This window comes from Gymnodraco acuticeps, unplaced genomic scaffold (assembly GCF_902827175.1).
Source record: "Gymnodraco acuticeps unplaced genomic scaffold, fGymAcu1.1, whole genome shotgun sequence".
Lineage (NCBI taxonomy): Eukaryota > Metazoa > Chordata > Actinopteri > Perciformes > Bathydraconidae > Gymnodraco > Gymnodraco acuticeps.
Window position 1 is genome coordinate 531,007 of NW_022990865.1, and position 23,372 is coordinate 554,378.

The 23,372-nt window shown below is 41.6% G+C and overlaps 1 protein-coding gene across 4 annotated transcripts in view; it reads right to left on the reverse strand.

Moving 5' to 3' along the window:
* wdr91 (WD repeat domain 91) overlaps window positions 1-23,372 on the reverse strand; it is a 72,077-nt gene that overhangs the window by 31,073 nt on the left and 17,632 nt on the right. For all 4 annotated transcript variants that reach the window (XR_004570720.1, XR_004570719.1, XM_034233284.1 and 1 more), the window contains exons 2-7: window positions 17,094-17,230; window positions 16,800-16,979; window positions 16,506-16,713; window positions 15,788-15,870; window positions 13,322-13,431; window positions 5,775-5,946 (exon numbers count right to left, since the gene is read on the reverse strand). Coding sequence is in view for 2 of the 4 variants with exons in the window: in XM_034233284.1 (XP_034089175.1) it covers window positions 5,775-5,946; window positions 13,322-13,431; window positions 15,788-15,870; window positions 16,506-16,713; window positions 16,800-16,979; window positions 17,094-17,216 (876 nt within the window). In the remaining 2 variants the exon portion in view is untranslated. The remainder of the gene's footprint in view (window positions 1-5,774; window positions 5,947-13,321; window positions 13,432-15,787; window positions 15,871-16,505; window positions 16,714-16,799; window positions 16,980-17,093; window positions 17,231-23,372) is intronic.

The following is a 23,372-nucleotide window of genomic DNA, read 5'->3' on the forward strand; positions in this document are numbered from 1 at the left end:
ACCCATACAGGTCACAAAGGCCCCTTTCACACCAACGCGGTTCCAGGGCCGGTTCGGAGCTAGAGCCTGATAAGCACCGGTTTTTCCTGTTCACACCGCAGCGGAGCCGGCTCTTTTCCCCGAAAACCGGTTCTTACCAAGCTCTAAAATATTGTCCGTCTAGAAGCAAGAACCGCATACGTCACACTTAACGTCGGAGGTGGGATTAATCTGATCAACAACAATAAAATGCCGGTTCGGCGCTAGAGCCTGAAAAGCACAGTTTTTTTCTGTTCACACCACAGCGGAGCCGCCTATAAGCTCCGGAATCCGGTTCGTTTCAAGCACCAAAGAATTGTCGGTCTAGAAGCAAGAACCGCATACGTCACGCTTACGTCGGAGGGGGGCGAGATTAACCTGAGCTAGCAGTTAAATGCAGTGTTGGGACTAACGCATTACAAAGTAACGCGTTACTGTAACGCCGTTATTTTTGGCAGTAACTAGTACTCTAACGCATTACTTTTTAAATTCAGTAACTCAGTTACCGTTACTACATGGTGCGTTACTCCGTTAGTTTTGTTTATATAGTCAACAGCCAGGCGAACAGAGATGAGAACTGTACTTAAGTACAGTACTTGAGTAAATGTACTTAGATACTTCCTGTGTCACATGCGGAGACGGGCTGTGGGCGTGTTTGGGTTGTTTACTAACAAGACTATCATGGCGGCAGCGGAGCTCAAGTCTAGTTTCTCCACCTGGAGATATTCTCACTATTTCACTTTTGTCGAGCACAAAGAAAATAAAGTTTCTGTTAAATGTAAGTTGTGTCCTGGCGGGTCAAAGATCCTATCTACTGCCCAAACCAGTCATTCAAATCTCTTAAAACATCTGCAAAAACAACATGCTGGGACGAAGCTAGTAGCTAAGACCACAGAGACTCAGCCGACGCCACTCCACCTCCACCTAAGCAACAGCGGCTGGATTTTAACCAAGGGACTGCTAGCCAGGGAAAAGTCGATAAAGCCATTGCACGGTATGTTGTAGAACACATGCAGGCTATTGCTACAGTGGAGTCACCCGCTTTCAGGGAGCTAGTTAGCATGATAGCATGTCCGGGCGGCACACGGCATATGGAACGGAAAACTTTTTCCAACTACCTGGAGAAAGAATATACAAAAATGGAAAGCCAGCTAATATCGATGCAATCCAGATTGCATATAATGCATGTCAAGTTGATCAACAGATTGTATTATTCTCCAATGCAATAACAGTACTGAAAGGAAGGCTATAAGGGCATTAATGGGAGCCCTTTTTTTAAGTAACTAAAAAGTTACTTTTCACAGTAACGCATTACTTTTTGGTGTAGGTAATCAGTAAAGTAACTGAGTTACTTTTGAAATGAAGTAACAAATAATGGTAACTAGTTACTGGTTTTCAGTAACTAGCACAACACTGGTTAAAGGTGAGTACGGCAAAGTGACTAGAATGCAACCACACACTTGTAAAAACAAAAACACACTTTATAAAGTCAGGCAACACTAACCAGGCTTCGTGTGATTCTGTTTATTTGTACCTTACTTTGACCATCCGTTCGCTGTCATTGATCATTGTGGAGAGCAGGCAGGCGTTTTGTTTTGTATTATAGCAGCTATCAGATGGAATCAATACATGGGCTGCAGGTTGTCATGTCCGACTATCACAAGTAGAATCATTATGAAAAATACGCCGGTAAAATGTGCCTGTAGAAAACGGCTTATGCTACAATAGGATAGCAACAACAAGTAGTCAAGATAGTCAGTTTAGCTTCGGTTGCTATGCTAACATCACCCATTTTATACCAGAGAAGCGGTCGGTAAATGCCGCTGAAACACAATAATAAACAATGAACCACGGCACTCTGGAGAAAAGTATAATGTTGGAGAAGTCGTTATTTAATTTAATCTGGCTTCGTATGATTAAAAGGAACACGATCATCGACCCGCCGCAGTCCCCCATTGTTGTTGTAGTGAGCGTCGTAACGCCGTTGGGGAGAAAATCAGTGACGTAAACGGTGACGTCATGACGCAGCAGCGGCAGCACCATTTGGGCTCTGGGCGGTGTGAACAAAACGGGGGCTGAAAAGAAAAAACGGTTCCGAACCAGAAAAGCTCTAGCATTTCGCCTTTCTTTCATGCTGTGCAAAGAAAAAGCAACCTCTTAATCCAGATATCTCACCATGACTCGCGCATGCATTCACGTGTATGGACACAAGATGTGTGCAAATGTATTTTGTTTTCTTTCCATGTGGACTTGATTTAAGTGGGGGGGGGGGACCTCACCTCCTCTAGGGGGGTCCGGGGGCATGCTCCCCCAGGAAGATTTTTTTTTTAAATATTGAAGTTAAAAGCATCAATCTGGTGCACTTTGAGAGCAACATGAAGAGATCTATGGATACATCTCTCAACACCCAGATGAAACAGAACTGTAAGCAGATTTATTTTTCTTTATCGATATTTTACAAATCACTCCCCTTTCAAACTGTATTCTTGTTTATTAATAACAACTTTACTGTCATATAGTATTTTATACCTGTTTACTTTATTTTTTTATAACTATAATGATCATATAAAGATGTGCCTTTACCTCACTGGTTGTAGAAAAAGCTTCTTATATTCGTTAGCATAGCTAGCTAACCAGATGCTAATAACAACAAAGTTATTGACTGTATGATCAGTATGACAGATGAGCAGATCACCACTGGGCTTTCAACTAAAGACACAGCCACGCAAAAACTGCGGCATGTGTACGGCTCCTTATGGGTACTGCAATTTTTGGAAGTGGCGGAGCGGCGTTCTGGTGCTCTCCGTCAGAACTGCACCGCTGTCAGACGAGACATATACCACGTGATGACACGTTAGGCTCGTGTTGTGTTCAAGGACCCTCACTCGCTTGTTTAATTTTTTTGCGGTCTAGATTTCTTTAATTTTTTTCTTTTTTGCGTATGTTTATAAATTACCTCGAGGGCCATACCAAATGGTCTCGCGGGCCGTATACGGCCCAGGGGCCGGAGGTTCCCCACCCCTGATTTAAAGCCTGGCGAGGAAGGGGGGTGGCCTTGTGGAAAGTGTGATGGACTGAAATGCTTGACAAACACAGATAGAGCTGGAAGTATGAATACTACCAAACAAGTATATGCTCTGTTCAGCTCTCTGTGACAGCGGCTTTTTCAATATTTTAGCTTACTGCTGGAAAAGTATCATAATAAATTAAAAAGAACATCAGATTTATCTCGCCAGTATGTCGTGCATTTCCTAATTACAACACTACAAATTTGTTTTATCATTCAAATACAAGTGAATACCAGCATTTTGCACTTCTGATTAATTGTCATTAATCACAAATGAATATTGTGATTGACGCAATTAAATGTATTCATTCACTAACACATGTCAGTGATAATTTGCCAATTTACTCTATTGGTGGGAAATAACTTGTACAACTGCAGTTTTTGCCTCTTCTGCATTGGCTTCACTGTTTGGTCTCAATATCTGCAAACACAGATTTTCAACAACGCAGATTTACAGTGAGCAGGATTTCAGCTGCAGTGCCTGCTCTCAACGAAAATAAATGTTTAAAAACCTGTTAAGCCTCCTAAATATCCGATTAAAGCTGTATCATCAGATTATTTAGGTATCATCATTGAGTGATCCGAACTCTTGACAGAACAACACGTACCTTTACGTAGCTTTTACGGGAGATTGTCTCACCGTAGCTGTCAATCTGATCAAAAGACTTGTTCAATGGCATTACAATGAGAAAGAACGCGGCTGAATCGGTTAATCCATAGGTTGGATAATGTTTCTGTGGAATATTTTTTTTAAATTTATAATCCATAATTCCATTTCAGGGGTAGACATTAAGGGTAAAAATTCCACCGGCCCTCCGGGCCGGTGGAATTGTATTGTCACTGGCCCCATCATTGTAACCACTGGCCCGGAGCATTTGTCCAAAACAAATCGACTAATAATGAAGAAAATTAACACATTTGTTGCAATAGTAATTTATGCACTAACTACATTACTACTTGTACTAAAAAATTTGAACAATCAGTTCTTCCTCATTTTCCTCAATTGTTCATATTTGGTATATTAAAATAATGATATTGTGGTCATTGTTAAAAAACGTCTGCTATTATTATGAGTATTATTATTTGTATAATGCACTTTCTGTCTTCCTGTCATTAGGAGTTAGAAATGTAATGGCTATGTAATAGATTAGAACCTTCATTATCCTAAACTGCTGGGACATTTCCCTATAGCCAATACCTTTATATGTTCTACTCTTCACTTACTTGTTAGCATAGGTCGGCATTGATGTACAGAGCCGACAGAAGACCTTGTTTATATTGGCATCATATTGAGAGGTGCAGTGACGCATCCTAAAACCAGGAAGTAAGCTGCTGGTTCCCTCGACAAAAAGCAATGGGATTTCTCCACAGGGTTTTGGAAAATAGCTGGAAATAAGGTCTGTGGAAAACGAACCTGTTTGATAAATGCACGTTTTGTTCAGCCGGATAATCTCCACATGTCTACCCTACTTTTATAATTTTCAAATCATAAATCTAATCGATAGATTATAAAAGGGTTTTAGGAAGCGTCACTGCACCACTCTATAGAAGCCAACTCCATCGATCAAGCTGGCTGAAACTTTCTCTCCCTCTTCTTCTCATGCTCCCTGTCACTCTCCTTTAACTCCTCCGGTGACTTTCTTTTATTTGAAGATTGTTTTTTGCCCGGCGCTTGGCCGGTTACCGCTGGTATTAAAAACATTTTGGCGAATAGTTAGGTGGCGCGATAGTCTGTAGTGAAGGAGCGCGCTCCCACTCACGGGAGCATGCTCGCGCTGTGCTCCGCAGCAAACAGCTGTTTGCTTTTCACCCAACAATGACAACCGACTCACGAAACGCTATGTTGTAGCGTTGATAAACGAAACAATTTAACAAAATTGCTAGTCAAAATACCAATACCACAGGAAACATTTTTTTTTAAACAATATTTTTAGTGGCCCGAGCGGGCAAGTGGAAAGTACGTTGGTGGCCCGGGGTGTCTAAATAGTGCTTCCGGGCCAGCGGGCCATTTATAATGTCGAGCCCTGCATTTTTATGTAAAAATCGGAGAGTAAAAGTTAGCTGCTAATGGTAGCCACCAGAGTTATCGCAGCTTCCGGTTTTGGCTATGCGTCAGTCTCACACACACACATTACCAAATAAGGAGTATGTGGGAGTTCCCCTTGATTCCATTGGCTCTGACGGTTAGAAAGAGATGCCAATCAGCAAAATCGAGCAAGGGGGGCCAGAGATAGGTCAAATCCACCCAAATGGCCCCAGAAGTGTTTTTTTTTTGCTAAATATCTCTAAAAAAGGTCAAATTTCACTTGTTTTGCATCAATCTTGATACAGGGTACTTATTATATGTTGTAGTTTGGATTCCTAAAGCTTTTAGTCTACTAACCCATCATTCAAGGGTGGTTTTCACTATAAGTAAAATATTTGTTTTGGACAGACACAATAATTTACATTTTTTTTCTGTGTTCAATCTGAATTTACTTTAAAATAAAAACATCTATATTGATTCTGACACTTCTACATCCAACTCACAGGTGTAACCTTGCTTTGAGAAAAAAGATTATTAATTTAACCCTTTTAGAAGTGAAGATATGGTCATTTCTTCTGGGAATGTCATTTTCGAGCCTGAGACCTGAAAAACAGGCTCGGGGTTTAACAGGTTTAAACAATGAAACTTCTAGGTCTCTCTTACAGGGGGGTTGGTGGAGGGGTCCTTCCTTCCCACTGCTGTCTGGCTGGGCGAGGAACCGCTGGTCTGAGGCAGTTTCCCCGGGGTGCGCCTGCCCTGCGGCAGGAATGTCGAGAAGAAGTTTCTGGAGGGAGTGATGGCGGTGCTGACCGGGCGCTGGCTCGACACTAAGTCACTAAGGAGGGCGACAAAAAAGAACATAAGTAATACGTCAAAATAATGCCATCCTCACATTAATGCCCTTGAAACATTTAGAAAGCTGTTTTTCTTTTTAAATTGATTTAAGTTCTGCTTTCAATAATATTCATCCACATATCGTCCTCTAAAAAAATCTATTGCAGGTGAATTTCATTTTTTATCAAGTGGTATTATTCTTTTACATCAAACAGGCCACAACAAGTCAAAGTTAAGTCAGGATTCTATGATACAGCTGTAGGCAACACAGGGGGGGGCAGCCTAACACTGCAGGCTCAGTTTCCTCAGCTCCAGGTTTGTTGTACGGTCAGATGAGCATACTAGTACATAAATGTACGCAAAACTGCAGAAAGTGTGTTTGTTCCCAGATGAAGAGCAAATCATAGTTATGTGGCCGTACATGGTCAGGACATCACACACTTAAGATATTCAGGGTTCTCAGTGTTTTTATATAAACGTCAGCGCCTCCATTCAGTTACTGCTGCAAAGACTCAGAGCTTATTGTCATCTTTATATAGAGCAACCTAGAGTCTGTTTCAGGCTTTTTACCTGCTGGTTTTTGTAAAGCTAAATGTTAAGTTTGAGGCCCAAATATTCAGAGAGGTTGAGATGGCAGGAAAGATTAGCCCTTACACCCCTAGAAATGTTTAAACCGTCAGCTATTCAGCAGGCCAGCAGGACTCAATGTTAAAAAATGAACGCCACTAATTATTTTAACGTGCGATTAATGCGTGTGTATTTGTCCTCTGCCTGCCCCGTAGTTTCAGAGCCCAAAGGCTTGACGTTGTTGGTGTTGTTGATGGTGGGAGATTCCAGCGAGGTATGGATACAAAAAAAGGTGTTTTAAACAGCAAGCCAAGCACACAGCTGATGCTGACAGCCCCGCTCCTGTCGCTCGCTTGCGGCAGATCACGCTTGCAACAGCGATAGCTAAATGGGTGGCTACAGCTTAAAGGCCCTGACACACCTACCCGATTTTGGGAGTCAGAGGCCGTCAGAGGCCGTCATAGGTAGTCGGGCATTCGCGGCGCGCTACTCAGGTTGGTGTGTCCCGCACCATCGTTGCTTTAGGGCACATTTACACACATGTTGAATCGGCCAAATAAATCTCTCTGATTGGCTGTTGCGTCTTTTGAATGACGAATACACACTACCGCTGCCTGCTGGTGACAGTTATTGCCACTCGTCTACTGAAGTCTTTGCGGTGTGTTCGTAGGCGGGCGGCGTAGGCGGGCGGCGTAGCCGACGCAGGGGACGTAAAAGTTGGGACGCCTTCGGTACGCGTTCTTTGGTCTCAGGTTGGTGTGTAGCGGCCTTAACACTGTGGAGGACGAGGGACTGTGTGAGATAATTCGGATCGCATCCAACGTGTCGACTGCACATCACAGCGCATTGTTCTGACCCACAGTGGGAACTTCAGCCTCATGCTTTGACTGCTATGAAGACAGAGGAGCGGCATCTGGCCGACAACTGTAAACAGGCTTGTCTGTTTGAGCAAGTGCAGATAAGTACAGAGTTTTCGGGAGAGAGTGTGAGAGAGAGAGAGAGAGAGAGAGAGAGAGAGAGAGAGAGAGACAGAGAGAGAGAGAGAGAGAGAGAGATAGAGGTTCCAGGTTGTTGTGTGGAGAATATTCAGGAGGATATTTGTCATTGTTCAAATGATAATAAACAAACATTTGCATAAAGCATATTTGTCCACTCATATGTTGATAAGTGTATTCAAAATATTCCTCTAAGGTACATTTAGAACAGATACAAAATGTGCGATTAATTTGCGATTAACTATGGACAATCATGTGATTAATCTAAATTAAATTATTATATATATACACTGAACAAAAATATAAATGCAACACTTTTGTTTTTGCTCCCATTTTTCATGAGATGAACTCAAAGATCTAAAACATTTTCTATAAACACAAAATAACCATTTCTCTCAAATATTGTTCACAAATCTGAAAAAATCTGTGATAGTGAGCACTTCTCCTTTGCCGAGATAATCCATCCCACCTCACAGGTGTGGCATATCAAGATGCTGATTAGACAGCATGATTATTGCACAGGTGTGCCTTAGGCTGGCCACAATAAAAGGCCACTCTGAAACGTGCAGTTTTGCTTTATTGGGGGGGTCTGGGGGGGTCCGAAAACCAGTCAGTATCTGGTGTGACCACCATTTGCCTCACGCAGTGCAACACATCTCCTTCGCATAGAGTTGATCAGGTTGTTGATTGTGGCCTGTGGAATGTTGGTCCACTCCTCTTCAATGGCTGTGCCAAGTTGCTGGATATTGGCAGGAACTGGAACACGCTGTCGTATACATCGATCCAGAGCATCCCAAACATGCTCAATGGGTGACATGTCCGGTGAGTATGCTGGCCATGCAAGAACTGAGATGTTTTCAGCCTCCAGGAATTGTGTACAGATCCTTGCAACATGGGGCCGTGCATTATCATGCTGCAACATGAGGTGATGGTCGTGGATGAATGGCACAACAATGGGCCTCAGGATCTCGTCAAGGTATCTCTGTGCATTCACAATGCCATCAATAAATAAATATTGCTACTTGGAGATTTTAACTGGGACTGGTTAACTGCAGAGTCAGAGGATTTTAAAAACCTTTGTATCTCTTTAAATGTTACTCAGATTGTTGACAGTCCTAATCGCCCTAACATTAAGTGCCCTAATAAATCCTCCCTAATTGATCTCATTCTAACTAATGTTCCCTATAAATACTCATCTGTGGGAGTATTTGCAAATGATCTGAGTGATCACTGTGTTGTAGCCACAATTAGGGACACTAAGGTCCAAAAGCTTAAACCTTGCATTATCATTAAGAGAGACATAAAACATTTTGTGGAGCAGGGTTTTGTTCATGATCTGTTTGGGTTTGATTGGGGAAAAATCAATCTGTGTGCTGATGTAGAAACTGCATGGTCTTATTTTTATCTTGGTTTTATGGAGATCATTGATAGACATGCACCCCTGCGTACACTTAGAGTGAAGGGACGAGACAATCCTTGGTTTTATGCTGAACTATCCAGTCTCTTACATGAGAGAAACAAGGCCTGGGCAAAGGCTAGGAATTCAGGCTCAGAGGTAGAATGGCTGCGTTTTAGGCAGCTAAGGAAAAGCTTCACTTCACATGTCAAAAGTGCAAAGTCTAAGTATTATCTGTCAGAAACCACAAAGAATCTGAATAATCCTGGAAAATGTTGGAAAGCCATTAAATCGTTATCCACCGGCGATATCCGTAATGAGCTACCTCCGTGCATTACCACAGCATCTGGCACTATATCGGACAGGGCTACTATGCTAAATTGCTTTAATGAGCATTTGGTGTCCTGTGGTTCTCTATTTGATTATGTCACTAACTCTGCTTCTGTGAACACTACAGTACGTGACTCTGAAAAACATGTGTTGGAAAACCCTTTTAGTTTTACCCCTTTTACTGTTGATGTTGTTCGTGAAGCTTTAACCAAGTTAGATCCTAAGAAACCGGCTGGCCCGGACAACGTAGAACCTTTCTTTTTAAAGATAGCTGCAGATTTTATTGCTCCACCTCTCACTACTCTTTTTAACCTCTCCCTCAGCACTAATGCAATTCCAAAATTGTGGAAGTCAGCTTATGTCCTGCCTTTGCTAAAAGGAGGGGAGGCAACTATTTTAAATAACTATAGGCCAATCTCTAAGTTGTCAGTTCTGGCTAAGGTTCTTGAACGCTTAGTGAGTGAACAGGTAAAGGTGTTTTTATGTATAAATGACATCCTGTCTAAACATCAGTCAGGCTTCAGAAAGCAACATAGCACCATCACTGCCACAATGAAAGTGGTGAATGATGTGGCGAGTATTTTAGATAATAAGCAGAGTTGTGCAGCTCTATTTGTTGACCTTTCCAAAGCGTTTGATACCGTCGATCATCGCATCTTAAAGCAGAGGCTGGTCAGTATTGGCATATCCAGCCATGCAGTGGGGTGGTTTGTGAACTACCTCTCTGAAAGGTCCCAATGTGTTCAGTTTGATGGGCTGTCTTCTGAGTGGTTAAACATCACTAATGGTGTTCCCCAAGGTTCTGTTTTAGGTCCACTTTTATTCTCCATCTACATCAACAGTTTAGGTGAAAATGTGGATGAAGCTACTTTACATTTTTATGCGGATGATACCGTGATGTACTGTGCAGGTCCCTCCATTCAGGAGGCTGGTGTTAAATTACAGGCTGTTTTTAACATTATTCAGACTCAGCTCTCTGAAATAAAGCTTCTTTTAAATGTTGAGAAAACCAAGGTAATGCTCTTCTCTAAAGCTAAAAAGACACCAGAGCCTGTTGTAGATATTGTAACTACGCAAGGAATAAAACTTGAAGTGGTTACCTGTTACAAATACCTTGGTATCTGGCTTGATGATTGTCTCACTTTTAAACTTCATGTCAATAACCTGCTTAAAAAGCTGAGGGTTAGGCTAGGTTTCTTCTACAGGAACAAGTCCTGTTTCTCGCTTGAGGCCAGGAAAAGGCTAGTCACTGTGACCTTTTTACCTGTGCTGGACTATGGTGATTTGATGTATATGAATGCACCTGCCAATTGCCTGGTCAAGTTAGATGCTGCGTATCACAGTGCACTGAGATTTGTGACAAACTGTAAAGCATTAACCCATCACTGTACCCTGTATGCAAGTGCTGGTTTGCTTTCACTAACTGTACGGAGGCTCAGTCACTGGTACATTTTTATATACAAAGCCATGTTAGGGAAACTTCCATCTTATATCTGCTCCCTGATCTCACGGAAAATTGTAAGTGGCTACTGCCTGAGATCGAATGCTGTGGTTTTATTAAATGTGCCAACTGCTAGGACTGTCTTAGGGAAGACAGCTTTGATGCGCAGCTCCTCTGTCTTGGAATAGTCTGCAAATTAAATGGAAACTGAACAATCTGGTGCCACTAAATGTTTTTAAAGCTCGGTTGGATGCTACTCAATCGGAAGCTATAGGTACCTGTTTATGTGGATAATTATGTAAATGATGCTGTATGATGTCCTTTTGTTGTTCTATTTATGTTTTTATGTTTCATGTGGAACTACTTGAGCAGGTCTCCCTTGAAAAAGAGATCAATGATCTCAATGGGATTTATCTGTATAAATAAAGGTTTGAAATGAAATGAAATAAAATGCACCTGTGTTCGTCGTCCATAACATACGCCTGCCCATACCATAACCCCACCACCACCATGGGCCACTCGATTCACAACATTGACATCAGAAAACCGCTCACCCACACGACGCCACACACGCTGTCTGCCATCTGCCCTGAACAGTGAAAACCGGGATTCATCCGTGAAGAGAACACCTCTCCAACGTGCCAGACGCCATCGAATGTGAGCATTTGCCCACTCAAGTCGGTTACGATGACGAACCGGAGTCAGGTCGAGACCCCGATGAGGACGACGAGCATGCAGATGAGCTTCCCTGAGACGGTTTCTGACAGTTTGTGCAGAAATTCTTTGGTTATGCAAACCGATTGTTGGAGCAGCTGTCCGAGTGGCTGGTCTCAGACGATCTTGGAGGTGAACATGCTGGATGTGGAGGTCCTGGGCTGGTGTGGTTACACGTGGTCTGCGGTTGTGAGGCCGGTTGGATGTACTGCCAAATTCTCTGAAACGCCTTTGGAGACGGCTTATGGTAGAGAAATGAACATTCAAGTCACGGGCAACAGCTCTGGTGGACATTCCTGCTGTCAGCATGCCAATTGCACGCTCCCTCAAAACTTGCGACATCTGTGGCATTGTGCTGTGTGATAAAACTGAACATTTTAGAGTGGCCTTTTATTGTGGCCAGCCTAAGGCACACCTGTGCAATAATCATGCTGTCTAATCAGCATCTTGATATGCCACACCTGTGAGGTGGGATGGATTATCTCGGCAAAGGAGAAGTGCTCACTATCACAGATTTTTTCAGATTTGTGAACAATATTTGAGAGAAATGGTTATTTTGTGTTTATATAAAATGTTTTAGATCTTTGAGTGGGAGCAAAAACAAAAGTGTTGCATTTATATTTTTGTTCAGTGTATATATATATATATATATATATATATAATAGCACAAACAGATAATAAAATCCAATGGGGCGACATAATCACTATGTTCCTTTAAATCAATTCTTACAACTCATATTTATCTACTGGTTACCAACACATTTGTATTATTTTTCTCATTATGTTTTTAAAATGAAAACAAAAGATGGATCATATAAATAAACAATTCACCTGATGAATTGTTGTTTCTTGTCAGTACAAGAAACAACAATTCATCAGGTGAATTGTTTATTTGGCCACATCAACTGCATCACAGCACACGTAAAACAGCATATATACTGTATCATTTACAATGAGTTAGTTAAATGTTTACAAATATATCTTTGATATAAATAAACTGAAAATAATATAGCAGTTATGTCTGCTTAAAGGTGACTGGGATAAAGATAGTGGAGGGACTGAACAATTGGTCTTCTACAACGTCTGTGAAAACAAAACCTTTAGAATTAAGTCAGAATTGGTATTCAGCACTCAACAACTGAGACTACATAGTTAAACCTTTTAGATGATATTCCAGTAAAACAAATACAGTCAGTCCATGCACTGAGGTCAGATTAAACAATGAGTAAGGGCCTGTGTCCACATGGCAACTTTTCTGAAAGCTAAGCCTTTTTTTGCAGCCGCTCCGAGTGCTTTGGGTTGGAAAATATTTGACTTCAGTAAGAGCTGGTGAAATCCCTGCAGGATATGGAGGAGAAGTTTGATTTTGTCTTTCAGACAGTAACTGTCCACACAAAGACCTAAGGTGAAGTGTTTTTCTTTAATATGTACAACATGTACGACTGTTGTACTCTTATCTCCGTATGCTGGCTGCCGAAGCTCATTCAGACAGAGCATTCTGAGAGCAAAACTCTTCAGGATGATGTTCATGGTGCAAAAACACATGTATAGAAGCACAAACCGATAGTTAAAAGCAAAGGGGCAGAGCTCATCTGTCACATTGTCATAGAGATGTTAAATAAGAGCCCTGCCAGAAAAATGGGCTCTGTGGACACAGGGCCTGAGCACCCTGAAGTGCTTCCACCAGAAACATGTCATGTGACTGCCCTCTGTTTGATAGAAACAAAAGCACACAAAGCTAAATCATGGAGGAAAATCGCAAAAGTGCAACGGTAAGAAAGAAATAAGATGGCTGCCTTCTGAAACAAAACATAAGTGGGGGGGGGGAGACCTGCCAAGTATCGCCTCTAGGTGCAATAAAGAAATTTGAACGTGAACAGAGTGACAGCCATTTTAGAGAGTCTTCAGTAATACAGTGGAGTTAAAGTCTCACAGCTCAGTGTCCCCAAGGCGGTCCATGTTCTGGACGTACAGCGGCAGCTTGTGGTGGACCGTCTCCTCGCCCTCCCTCTGCTCCCGGCCTTCCGTCTGCAGAGCAAACAGCTGGAACACACACCACACACACAGTCAGCCTCAGGACAATCACACAACACCATCAGAGTAATAGAGTCTTATTGTGAACCAGGAAATGAGTACCCCTAACCTGCATATATTGGGCAATTTGCACAATTAACATAAGTATAATAATTAGGGCCGGGACTTTAACGCGTTAATTAAGATTAATTAATTACACAAAAATTAACGCGTTAAAAAAATTAACGCATTTTAATCGCACTTATTTTTGCACTGCGGAACGTTTCTCACTGGATGAGTTTCAGGCGTACCGATTATACTGGAGCACCAACTAACGTTCATGACTTCAGACAACAACAAACCACAGTGAACAACAGTGGGATATGTTGTTTTAAAAAACGGACGGATGGAAGCGTCGATAAGAGCACGGTTGTGTGCAAATTATGCAAAACGGAATTCGCATATCACCGCAGCACATCAAGCCTCAAGTATCACCTCAATGCAAAACATATAGCAGCTAGCGTGGAAGCTAGCGTGGACGTTAGCCTCTTTTATCGCGTTCACACCAAAAAGAGCCGGTACTAAAATTAGTTAATGAGAACCTTTTTACCCCCACGAAAGTCCCTGCTAGAGAGCAGAGAGCTGCTAGAGAGCAGGGACTTTCGTACGGCTCTCTTGTGAGAAAAGAGCTATATTTCTGATTGGCTGGGCGGATTGCAAACCACGCCCCGTAAAACTCCCAAAAAGTTTTGTGAAGCCGCCATTTTATTATCCTCGCATTAGCATTATTAGCATTAGCCCAGCGCAGAAACGCAGAGAGACTAACTTATGGCAACACAAAATAAAACATGGGAGCGGTGGAGATGAGGAGGTGTCGGCGTTCTGGCGATTTACTCGGAAGGCTGCTGGGACTCCCAGCAGCTTCTACTGAAGCCAGTCCCCAACTCCGGGGACTTCCGGCCGGGGACTTTGGGCGGCAGTATACGCCGTGAAGTGATTTGCGGCCTGCCAGTAAACCCAAAGCAGAAGAAGAAGAAGTGACGTCAGCGGCTTCATTTGCCTAATACACCCCCAGGTTCAAAGAGTTCTCATGAACCAAGTTCTCATGAACCTTTGTGGGAAAAGTACTGCGGTGTGAATGCGCCTAATGGTATACTAAAATCCATGTGAAAAAAAATTGCTTCTCACTGTTCTCAGGTCAAATATGTATATGCGATTAAAAATGCGATTAATTTCGATTAATTAATTACAAAGCCTCTAATTAATTAGATTCATTTTTTTAATCGAGTCCCGGCCCTAATAATAATTAGCATTAATTAGTATTATACCCTATGTTGATAATAGTTTAAAAATATCAGCCCACAGAGAGTACAAATGTGGCCACATTCTGGTTAAAACTGTTGATCCTGACAGTTTTAACCGGGGTGGTATCAAGGTCCAGAGAAAATGTTTGAATGGTCAGCACATATACAAAGCACTAATTAGTGCACACCTGTGCAATAATCATGCTGTCTAATCAGCATCTTGATATGCCACACCTGTGAGGTGGGATGGATTATCTCGGCAAAGGAGAAGTGCTCACTATCACAGATTTTTTCAGATTTGTGAACAACATTTGAGAGAAATGGTTATTTTGTGTATAAAGAAAATGTTTTAGATCTTTGAGTGGGAGCAAAAACAAAAGTGTTGCATTTATATTTTTGTTCAGTGTATGATAAAAACCACGGAGGCAAACAATATCAACAATATGTTCCAACCAAGAAAGTTACAAAATAAGAACTCCCCAAATAGGCATTTTACTGTTATTATACTGTAACACACACATGTTGTATGTGTGTTGCTTTAACATCATTATGAGCCTTGTAATGTAAACCTGATGGGGCCGCACTGTAGCAGGAAGTACCACGTCTGTGTGTGTGTTTGTGTGGACCAAAATAGCGTTGCAACTGTGAAAGATGGATGCATGTAACTTTTAGGTAGGAAGTTGAGATGAAAATAAAGGTCAAGTTTGAAGATAAACTGTAGGAGCCAATTAACACTGTGACTATAAAGGTAGGAACCTATGTTTGTGGTTAGAGGTTCCGCCGGAAGGCCATACCGTTTTTGACCACACACACACACGATTACAAACATTTGCTAAAGGTATTGTGTGAACCGTTTATATCGTGTATGGTGAATGAGAAAACAAAGCAAGTTAAATAGAAACCAGTGAAAAGGAAATAAATGGACTGTATCGAACCGGAAACTTTGTTTCGGACTTTTATTCACCTAGCAAAATGTGTGTGCGTCAATTACGCCACCATAGTGGATGCTCAGAGGCTTAAAGCGTTGGCTTAGCCTCGACATAAACATTTTTAAGTAGTTTTTTTAAATCATGTATTCTCACCATCTGGCGGAGCTGTTCGTTCTCTTCAGTCAGACTCGTGGTCTTCTGGACTTCAGAGTCAAAGCTGAGGAGGACGGGCTGGGGTGAGAGCAGTTAAGAACCAGCAGTACCAGTTTAAACACAGACAGACAGACAGACAGACAGACAGACAGGTTAACAGACAGACAGACAGACAGACAGACAGACAGACAGACAGACAGACAGACAGACAGACAGACAGACAGACAGACAGACAGACAGACAGACAGACAGACAGACAGACAGACAGACAGACAGACAGACAGACAGACAGACAGACAGACAGACAGACAGACAGACAGACAGACAGACAGACAGACAGACAGACAGACAGACAGACAGACAGACAGACAGACAGACAGACAGACAGACAGACAGACAGACAGACAGACAGACAGACAGACAGACAGACAGACAGACAGGACAGACAGACAGACAGACAGACAGACAGACAGACGACAGACAGACAGACAGACAGACAGACAGACAGACAGACAGACAGACAGACAGACAGACAGACAGACAGACAGACAGACAGACAGACAGACAGACAGACAGACAGACAGACAGACAGACAGACAGACAGACAGACAGAGTTCAAAGAGAGACACCAGAATTCACTTTTCATCTAATGGAGCAACACACTGGACATTAAACTGCTCATGTGAAACATGGCAGCTTCGATTGAGCTAAAGGATATGCATACACTGGAAGAGGACAGACAGGAAGTTGTGCAGTGAAACCAGGAAGGTGTCAGCCCACTGGCGGGAGAAGTACGGAGAGAAGGCAGGGTTCTGCTCGGGGGTGCCAATAAACGGCAGGATGAACCAATCGCGCCACTCTGTCTGAGTCTGCAGCTCCAGCGCCTGCTTCTGGAAAAACTCCTGAGTCTTCTCCAGGTTTCCTTTCTGGTTGGAGGAAAGGACGGAGTCACGTTCTTTATCTTTATGCGTTAGAACAGAACTGCGTTCTGGGTCTCTATACAGGCTCTTACCTGGATGGTGTTAATGACGTAGAATCTGTACAGGCTGGTTCTCAGTTTGTTCACTGTGGATCTGTACACATCCTCCAGTCTGCAGAACAGACGTCTGTCCAGGTACTGCCAGTACTCCCTCAGACCACACAGGTCAAAGCTCTGCACAAACTGCTGCAGCTGCTCGATGATCTTATCCACCTGAAACAGAACATGTCTCATGAAGACAAACCTAGAAAATAACCCACTCACATTGAGAACAGTTGCACATTACTCAGTCAAACATAAATTCCTCCATATCTCCGTCAGTGGTACCCTGAAGCCTTTCTCCTTGTCGCTCTTCATCTCGGTGTCCATGTGTTTGAGGGTGCTGGTGAAGCCCCGGTAGATCAGATACTCCCGGACATGTTCGTCTGTCCTCTCCACTGTAGAGCCCATGCTGACCTCTGACCCTGCAGGACAACATGTAGTACAGCGAACAGTTCAGCTATTAGATGATCTTCCTGGTCAGTCAACAGCAGTAAAAATGGCTCGGTTGTGATCCCATACTTAAATGTCACCCTCTCAATATCTGTACAAATACAACAGTATCTGAATATCTTAATTTGTTTGTACATTTTCAAATGTCTGAGTTGTTGCGGGTGATAGAGGTGTGATATGGAGTAATCAGGTGTTTTATTTGGCTTTGTAATAAGAAATATAGTACAAATATGAATGTATATTGACCTTTGGACGGTATGATAGACCTATGCAGCTGAGCTGAAGGCAACATGATGTTTAGAAGAATAAAACTACCATGATGTCCAATCTGATCCAATGTTGGGATAGTTGGAAGGGTTATTTTATTTGATTATTAATCCCATTCAGATTTATTCACTTAGAAAATGTAGGCTGCCGCTGTTAGCACTTCGTTATCAGTGGATCAGTGACACTATGATGGTGGTTTCCACATGTTTTGGTCATTTGAAAGATTTAAATATTTTCTGAGAATATGTTTACATTAAGCCAGTGGTTCTCAAACTTTTTCTGTCAGGCCCCCCCTTTGGAGAAAAAAAAAAGTCGGCCCCCCCAACATAAATAGTCAGGCTCCGTGGCGGCGCCAGAGATTTATTTTGGGGGTGCTGTGGGGTAGCTTGACGTTTCATAGAGGGTGCTCAAACATTTAGGGTTTCCCATTAATGTACCGGGCGCTACAGTGGAACTTTCTACTGCAACAATCCCCACGTACACACACAGTGTACCCACAACTGTTACAATGAAGGCTCGATAATCAGCTCACGGCATATAGGTGTAAGCAGGGGTAAAGTTCTATTTTTATAGGTGGTGTGTGGACCTCACATAGGGGGGTCCGGGGGCAGGCTCCCCCGGGAAGATTTTTAAATATTGAAGTTAAAAGCATCAATCTGGTGCACTTTGAGAGCAAAATGAAGAGATCTATGGATACATCTCTCAACACCCAGATGAAACAGAACTGTAAACAGATTTACTTTTTCTTTATGGATATTTTACAAATCACCCTTTTAAACTGTATTCTTGTTTTACTGTCATATAGTATTTCATACCTGTTTTTAATGTATTCTCTTGTTTTTTTATAACTATAATGATCATATAAATGTGTGCCTCGGAAATAATTGTTTACATTCATGGTGACCAAAACGTTTGAGACCCACTGAGATAACACTGAGAGTCCTTTAGCTCACTGAGTCTCTCAGTCTGACAGGAGAGGACTCTCCTCCACTTTGTTGTTGAAAAAACTCCTTATATCCGTTAGCGTAGCTCGCTAGCACCAGAAGCTAACAAGAATAATCTCCGGTACCGGTGCGCTCTCTCTCGCTCGCGCACGCACACAAAATGGCTCGTTCCACACACACACAGAGCTGAGCTTTAATGAAACACAGAGACCCAGACGTAATAGTACTGTATCATATTATTTTCAATCAATACTTTTTCAAAATAAGTTTTTTTTTTTTTTTTTAATAACCATTTTTCCCCCTGGTCTCTTGTGCCCCCCCCCCCCCCCCCTGTCATGCCCCGGCGCCCCCCTGGGGGGGCGCGCCCCCCACTTTGAGAACCACTGCATTAAGCTAAATGTTTTATTACTATCTGATAATAGAAAAGGAGTTGGATACTCCAGTTAAACTGCTACTGATTCAGATACAGCACCTCGATTACTGCAGATACTGAGTACACATCTGACAACAGGCTCTGTGTTCACTAGGGGTGTAACAGTATACGTATTCGTACCGAAAATATTCGGTATGGGCCCTTCGGGTCTTAAAAAAAAAAGTAGAACGTGAAAAACTTTTTGGAAATATACATTTAATAATATCAGGTGCTATGTCGCAGCGTTCAGTGTAATTTGCTCCTATTGGGTTCAACGCGTCATAGACCGATCAAGTCATTTCATTGGACGAGAGGCATACTATGAGAGCTGGTCACAGGGATGCGTTCAAATGTAGTCAGTAGTTTGAGGAAATGGCGAACGCAGATAAAGTTGAGCTCGAAAATCCTCCAGCATCATTGAAGTCTCCGGTTTGGGAACATTTTGGTTTCGCAGTTACGTACAAGGATGACGGACAAAGACAGGTGGACCGAACCAAAGCTGTTTGTCGGCATTGTTCAACTACAATTGGTTACGCGGCTGCCAATACATCAAACTTGCACACTCATTTGAAAAGGCATCACCCGAACGTGAATATCACCGGTACCAAAAGAAAAAAGACTGCAGTGCAAACCCAACTCCCACTAGCATTTAAGCCTCCACCACTCGCAAAAAGTTCAGTGCCATGTTAGCAGAGCGTTACCTGGCTGTATCATGGATGTATAATAACTGTATCTGCTACCTCTGTCCCTAGCGAGAGGGTGTTCTCCACAGCAGGAGACATTGTTAGTGCCAGCAGATCTGCCCTTTCGGCAAGCAATATGGACAAGTTCATTGTTCTTTATAAAAACATGAAAATACAATGACAAGCAAGTCCTAATGTCAAGCTGGCTGCTTAGGTGCTAGTACAGTACAGTTCAAGTACAGATTATTTCAGTTCATCGAAATGCTGCACCTTAATGTTTATTTTATTATACTTTGTATTTATTTGAGTGAATACATTATTCACAGTTTAATAATAATTAAAAACCCCAAAATATATTGTATGTTTTGTGATAATATTTTCTGCTGTACCGAAAACGCCTAGGGCGCGAGATCTGGGGGGGCGCTGCACTGGTAGTTATGGGAGGGAAAAAAACATTTTTGACTGTTTGGCTCATCCTAATTTTCAGCCTTGATGTAACAACATTCATAATTAAGTCAAGGTAACACCCTTTTCACCCCGGTTACATTTTTCATTTGCTCTGTACGATGGGCGCTGTAAGTGATGCAAGTGGGGGATGTTGACGTATCAGGCACCCGCAGCTCACAGCCAAAGTGCGAGCGAGCAAGAGAGAGAAAGAGAGGGCGTGCATCGGTACCGCGGATTTTTGTTGGATTGAGGCTGATAACTATAGCTCAGTGAGGTAAAGGACTCTGAGTGTTTAGATCAGGGGTCGGCAACCCTAGGCACGCGTGCCACCATTGGCACGCAGGACCGTAACCAGTGGCACACTAGGAATAAGTGTGCAAAATATTTAAATTGTATTTTCAGATCCTGAACGAGACCGCCGGCAGAGCGCGTCTCCCCCTGCAGAAGGAAGCCATGCACGCAACGCAGTGCAGAAAGATAACTTCTAGGCCCCGCTCTCTTTAACTCCAGTCGACATTCTGCTGCTTTCCTCCATGGTGAAACGATCAGGGAGGAACTACCATTGCAACCCAGTCTCACGGCATTTCGTGTTCACCAACACGATTTTTAATCTATTGATTTGTGTTCACCAACACGATTTGCCCCTTTTTTTTCGTGTTGCACAGCACGATTTTAAAAGCAATGTATTTCTACTGCCTGCAGCACGTCTTTTTCTCCGGTCGGGTCGAGGAAGACCGGAAGCTGTGTGGTTCATAAAAACATGTTCTTACTCAATATCAAGCCACAGTTATTGCTTTTATTTGAAATCGTATAATTTCGGACTTTTGTTGCCGTGAGGAAAATAAATGGGGCTCAGAGCCTCAGGATACTGAAATCTGTATTTAAAAAAAAAAAATGTCCTTCTAATTTGTTATTCTTTTCAAAATAACACACTGTTATTTACTCACCAATAACACACAATTATCCTTGCTTTTATTTATTGGTTTAATTCCATAATCTCTGGCTTTTTTGGCGTCCGTCAGGAACTGAATTTCAAAATAAAAATAACCGGAAACAGACGTAGGCATTTCGAGTGATTACCCAAGATCCTCAGCTATGGTTTTAAGCTCGCTTATTGGATGTTTTAGCCGCAATGCATGCTGGGATTTGGTGTTTATATGATATGAAATCCGGAAAACATTTTAAAATAATAAAATACTTAATTCCGAGCGCTCTTGCTTTTCTCTTTGAAAGTCATCACATAACGGCATTGTAATACACGGTTCGGCTGCATTGTATATTACAGATCTGCCGTAGTTCTTCATTTATAGAGCCCTGATGAGAAGACCTTTGGAAAAACTGAGAAAATGCCGCCGAAACGGAATACTTGACGTGGATCATAAATATATTCAACAATTAAACAACATCTTCAATTTCTCTTCACACAATACGTCTCCTTGCAGTATCAACACTAATTCGGCTGACTTTTACATTTGATCTAATTCACAGATAGGTTATATTTACACCATAACAGTGCACAGCTGATATAAAAGGACTGTAGTTTTTAAAGATATTACTGATTTTCTTTGAATGTAAGAATGTAAATACTGAGTCTGAAATAGTATAGCAATATGCTGTAAAATTATGTGAAAGCATGCATAAAACTACACATTTTCAGATGTTGTACGAAAACAAAAGTGTCCTACACTAATAATACAAAGTTATTATGGCTGTGTGTACCTTGTGTGCACCGCCTAGTGGTTAAAGCACGTTATTGAATTATTGTGTTTTATTTGATTAAAAAAATATTAAGAGTACATACTTTCATAGGGGGAATGTATAAATATAGAATATAAAAAATCAAGAAGTTACTATAAGTGATCTCTACAATAAAACAGTTTAGTGCAGAATGTACAAAGATATTAATAGGAGGAGGTGCAAAACAGAAAAACGAATGAACCTTTATTTAAACATTAAATAACAGATTAAGGTCTTCTTTTAAATTAGAAAAAAACTTTGGGGGTATCTATCTACAGATAAATATTAAGCCTGACAAAGTACTTAACGTCTAATATATTGCTTTCCTGCAATGTTAACTATGTTGAAGCACTTATTTTAACTGATATTATACATATTAATTATACTCTTATGTATGTAGATAGAATAAGAAATGTGCAGAATATGACAGTTTAATGGTGGAGGTACACACATATTTATAGATGTCTTGTAATGCACTGTTGAGGAACCTGTGACCCAAGTGTTTCATTCATTGCATAACTACACCGTAGTTGTGTATATGATATGTCAATACACCTTTGAAAATCTTGAAAGGGATGTGCAAAATAGCCATAATATACAGTCTTTAATTAACTATTAGTAGAGAATAACGAGTAATGAATATACTTTATTACTCGTTTCCATTCATGTCAATTGCAGATACATGTTTAGTCTTCTCAAGCACCAACTATCAAATATCTCTCCTGATTGTTGGCACTTGACAATCACCTTACCTGAATTTTACTCAGGTGTAACTAAAGTCTGATTTAAGGGTTGTTTATATTTCACATAATTAATCAGAATCTGCAAAGTAACTCAAATAAAGGCAGTGGAGTAAAAATACCAGGTTAACCTCTGAATTGTAGTGGAGTAGAATTACAAAGTAACAATGAGCTGTCATGTGGGTATTAATGCTGCGCATTATGGACACAAGCGATTTTCACCCATGTATTAATGATATGTTTTACATTTGATAACACCAATGTGTTTAATACTGGCAACTTCTAATTGTGGGAAAAACGAAAACGTTCAGTAGAGACGTCCCATAGAACATTTTGCGAAACACAATAGCCAGCATATGTAGTTCTGGGGGGGCGTTCGATTCCAGTTTTGGATAGTCTGGCGTGGTTTCGTTCCATTTCACACAGCTGTTTGACGCTCTGCGTAACCTTACGGGGACTGTAGTCCTAAACGATAGCTGGGGATTATGGGTAGTGTAGTGTCTTCGTCCATCCTAAACTCAGAAATGTTGACAATCGCAATGATGCTCGAAATGTCCCTTATAGGCCTACGTCTGTTTCCGGTTATTTTTATTTTGAAATTCAGTTCCTGACGGATGCCAACAAAGCCCGAGATTATGGAATTAAACCAATAAATAAGAGCAAGGATAATTGTGTGTTATTGGTGAGTAAATAAGAGTGTGTTATTTTGAAAAGAATATTGAATTAGAAGGAAAAAAATATTTTAAAATACAGATTTCCGTATTCTGAGGCTCTGAGCCCCATTTATTTTCCTCACGGCAACAAAAGTCCGAAATTATACGATTTCAAATAAAAGCAATAACTGTGGCTTGATATTGAGTAAGAACATGTTTTTATGAACCACA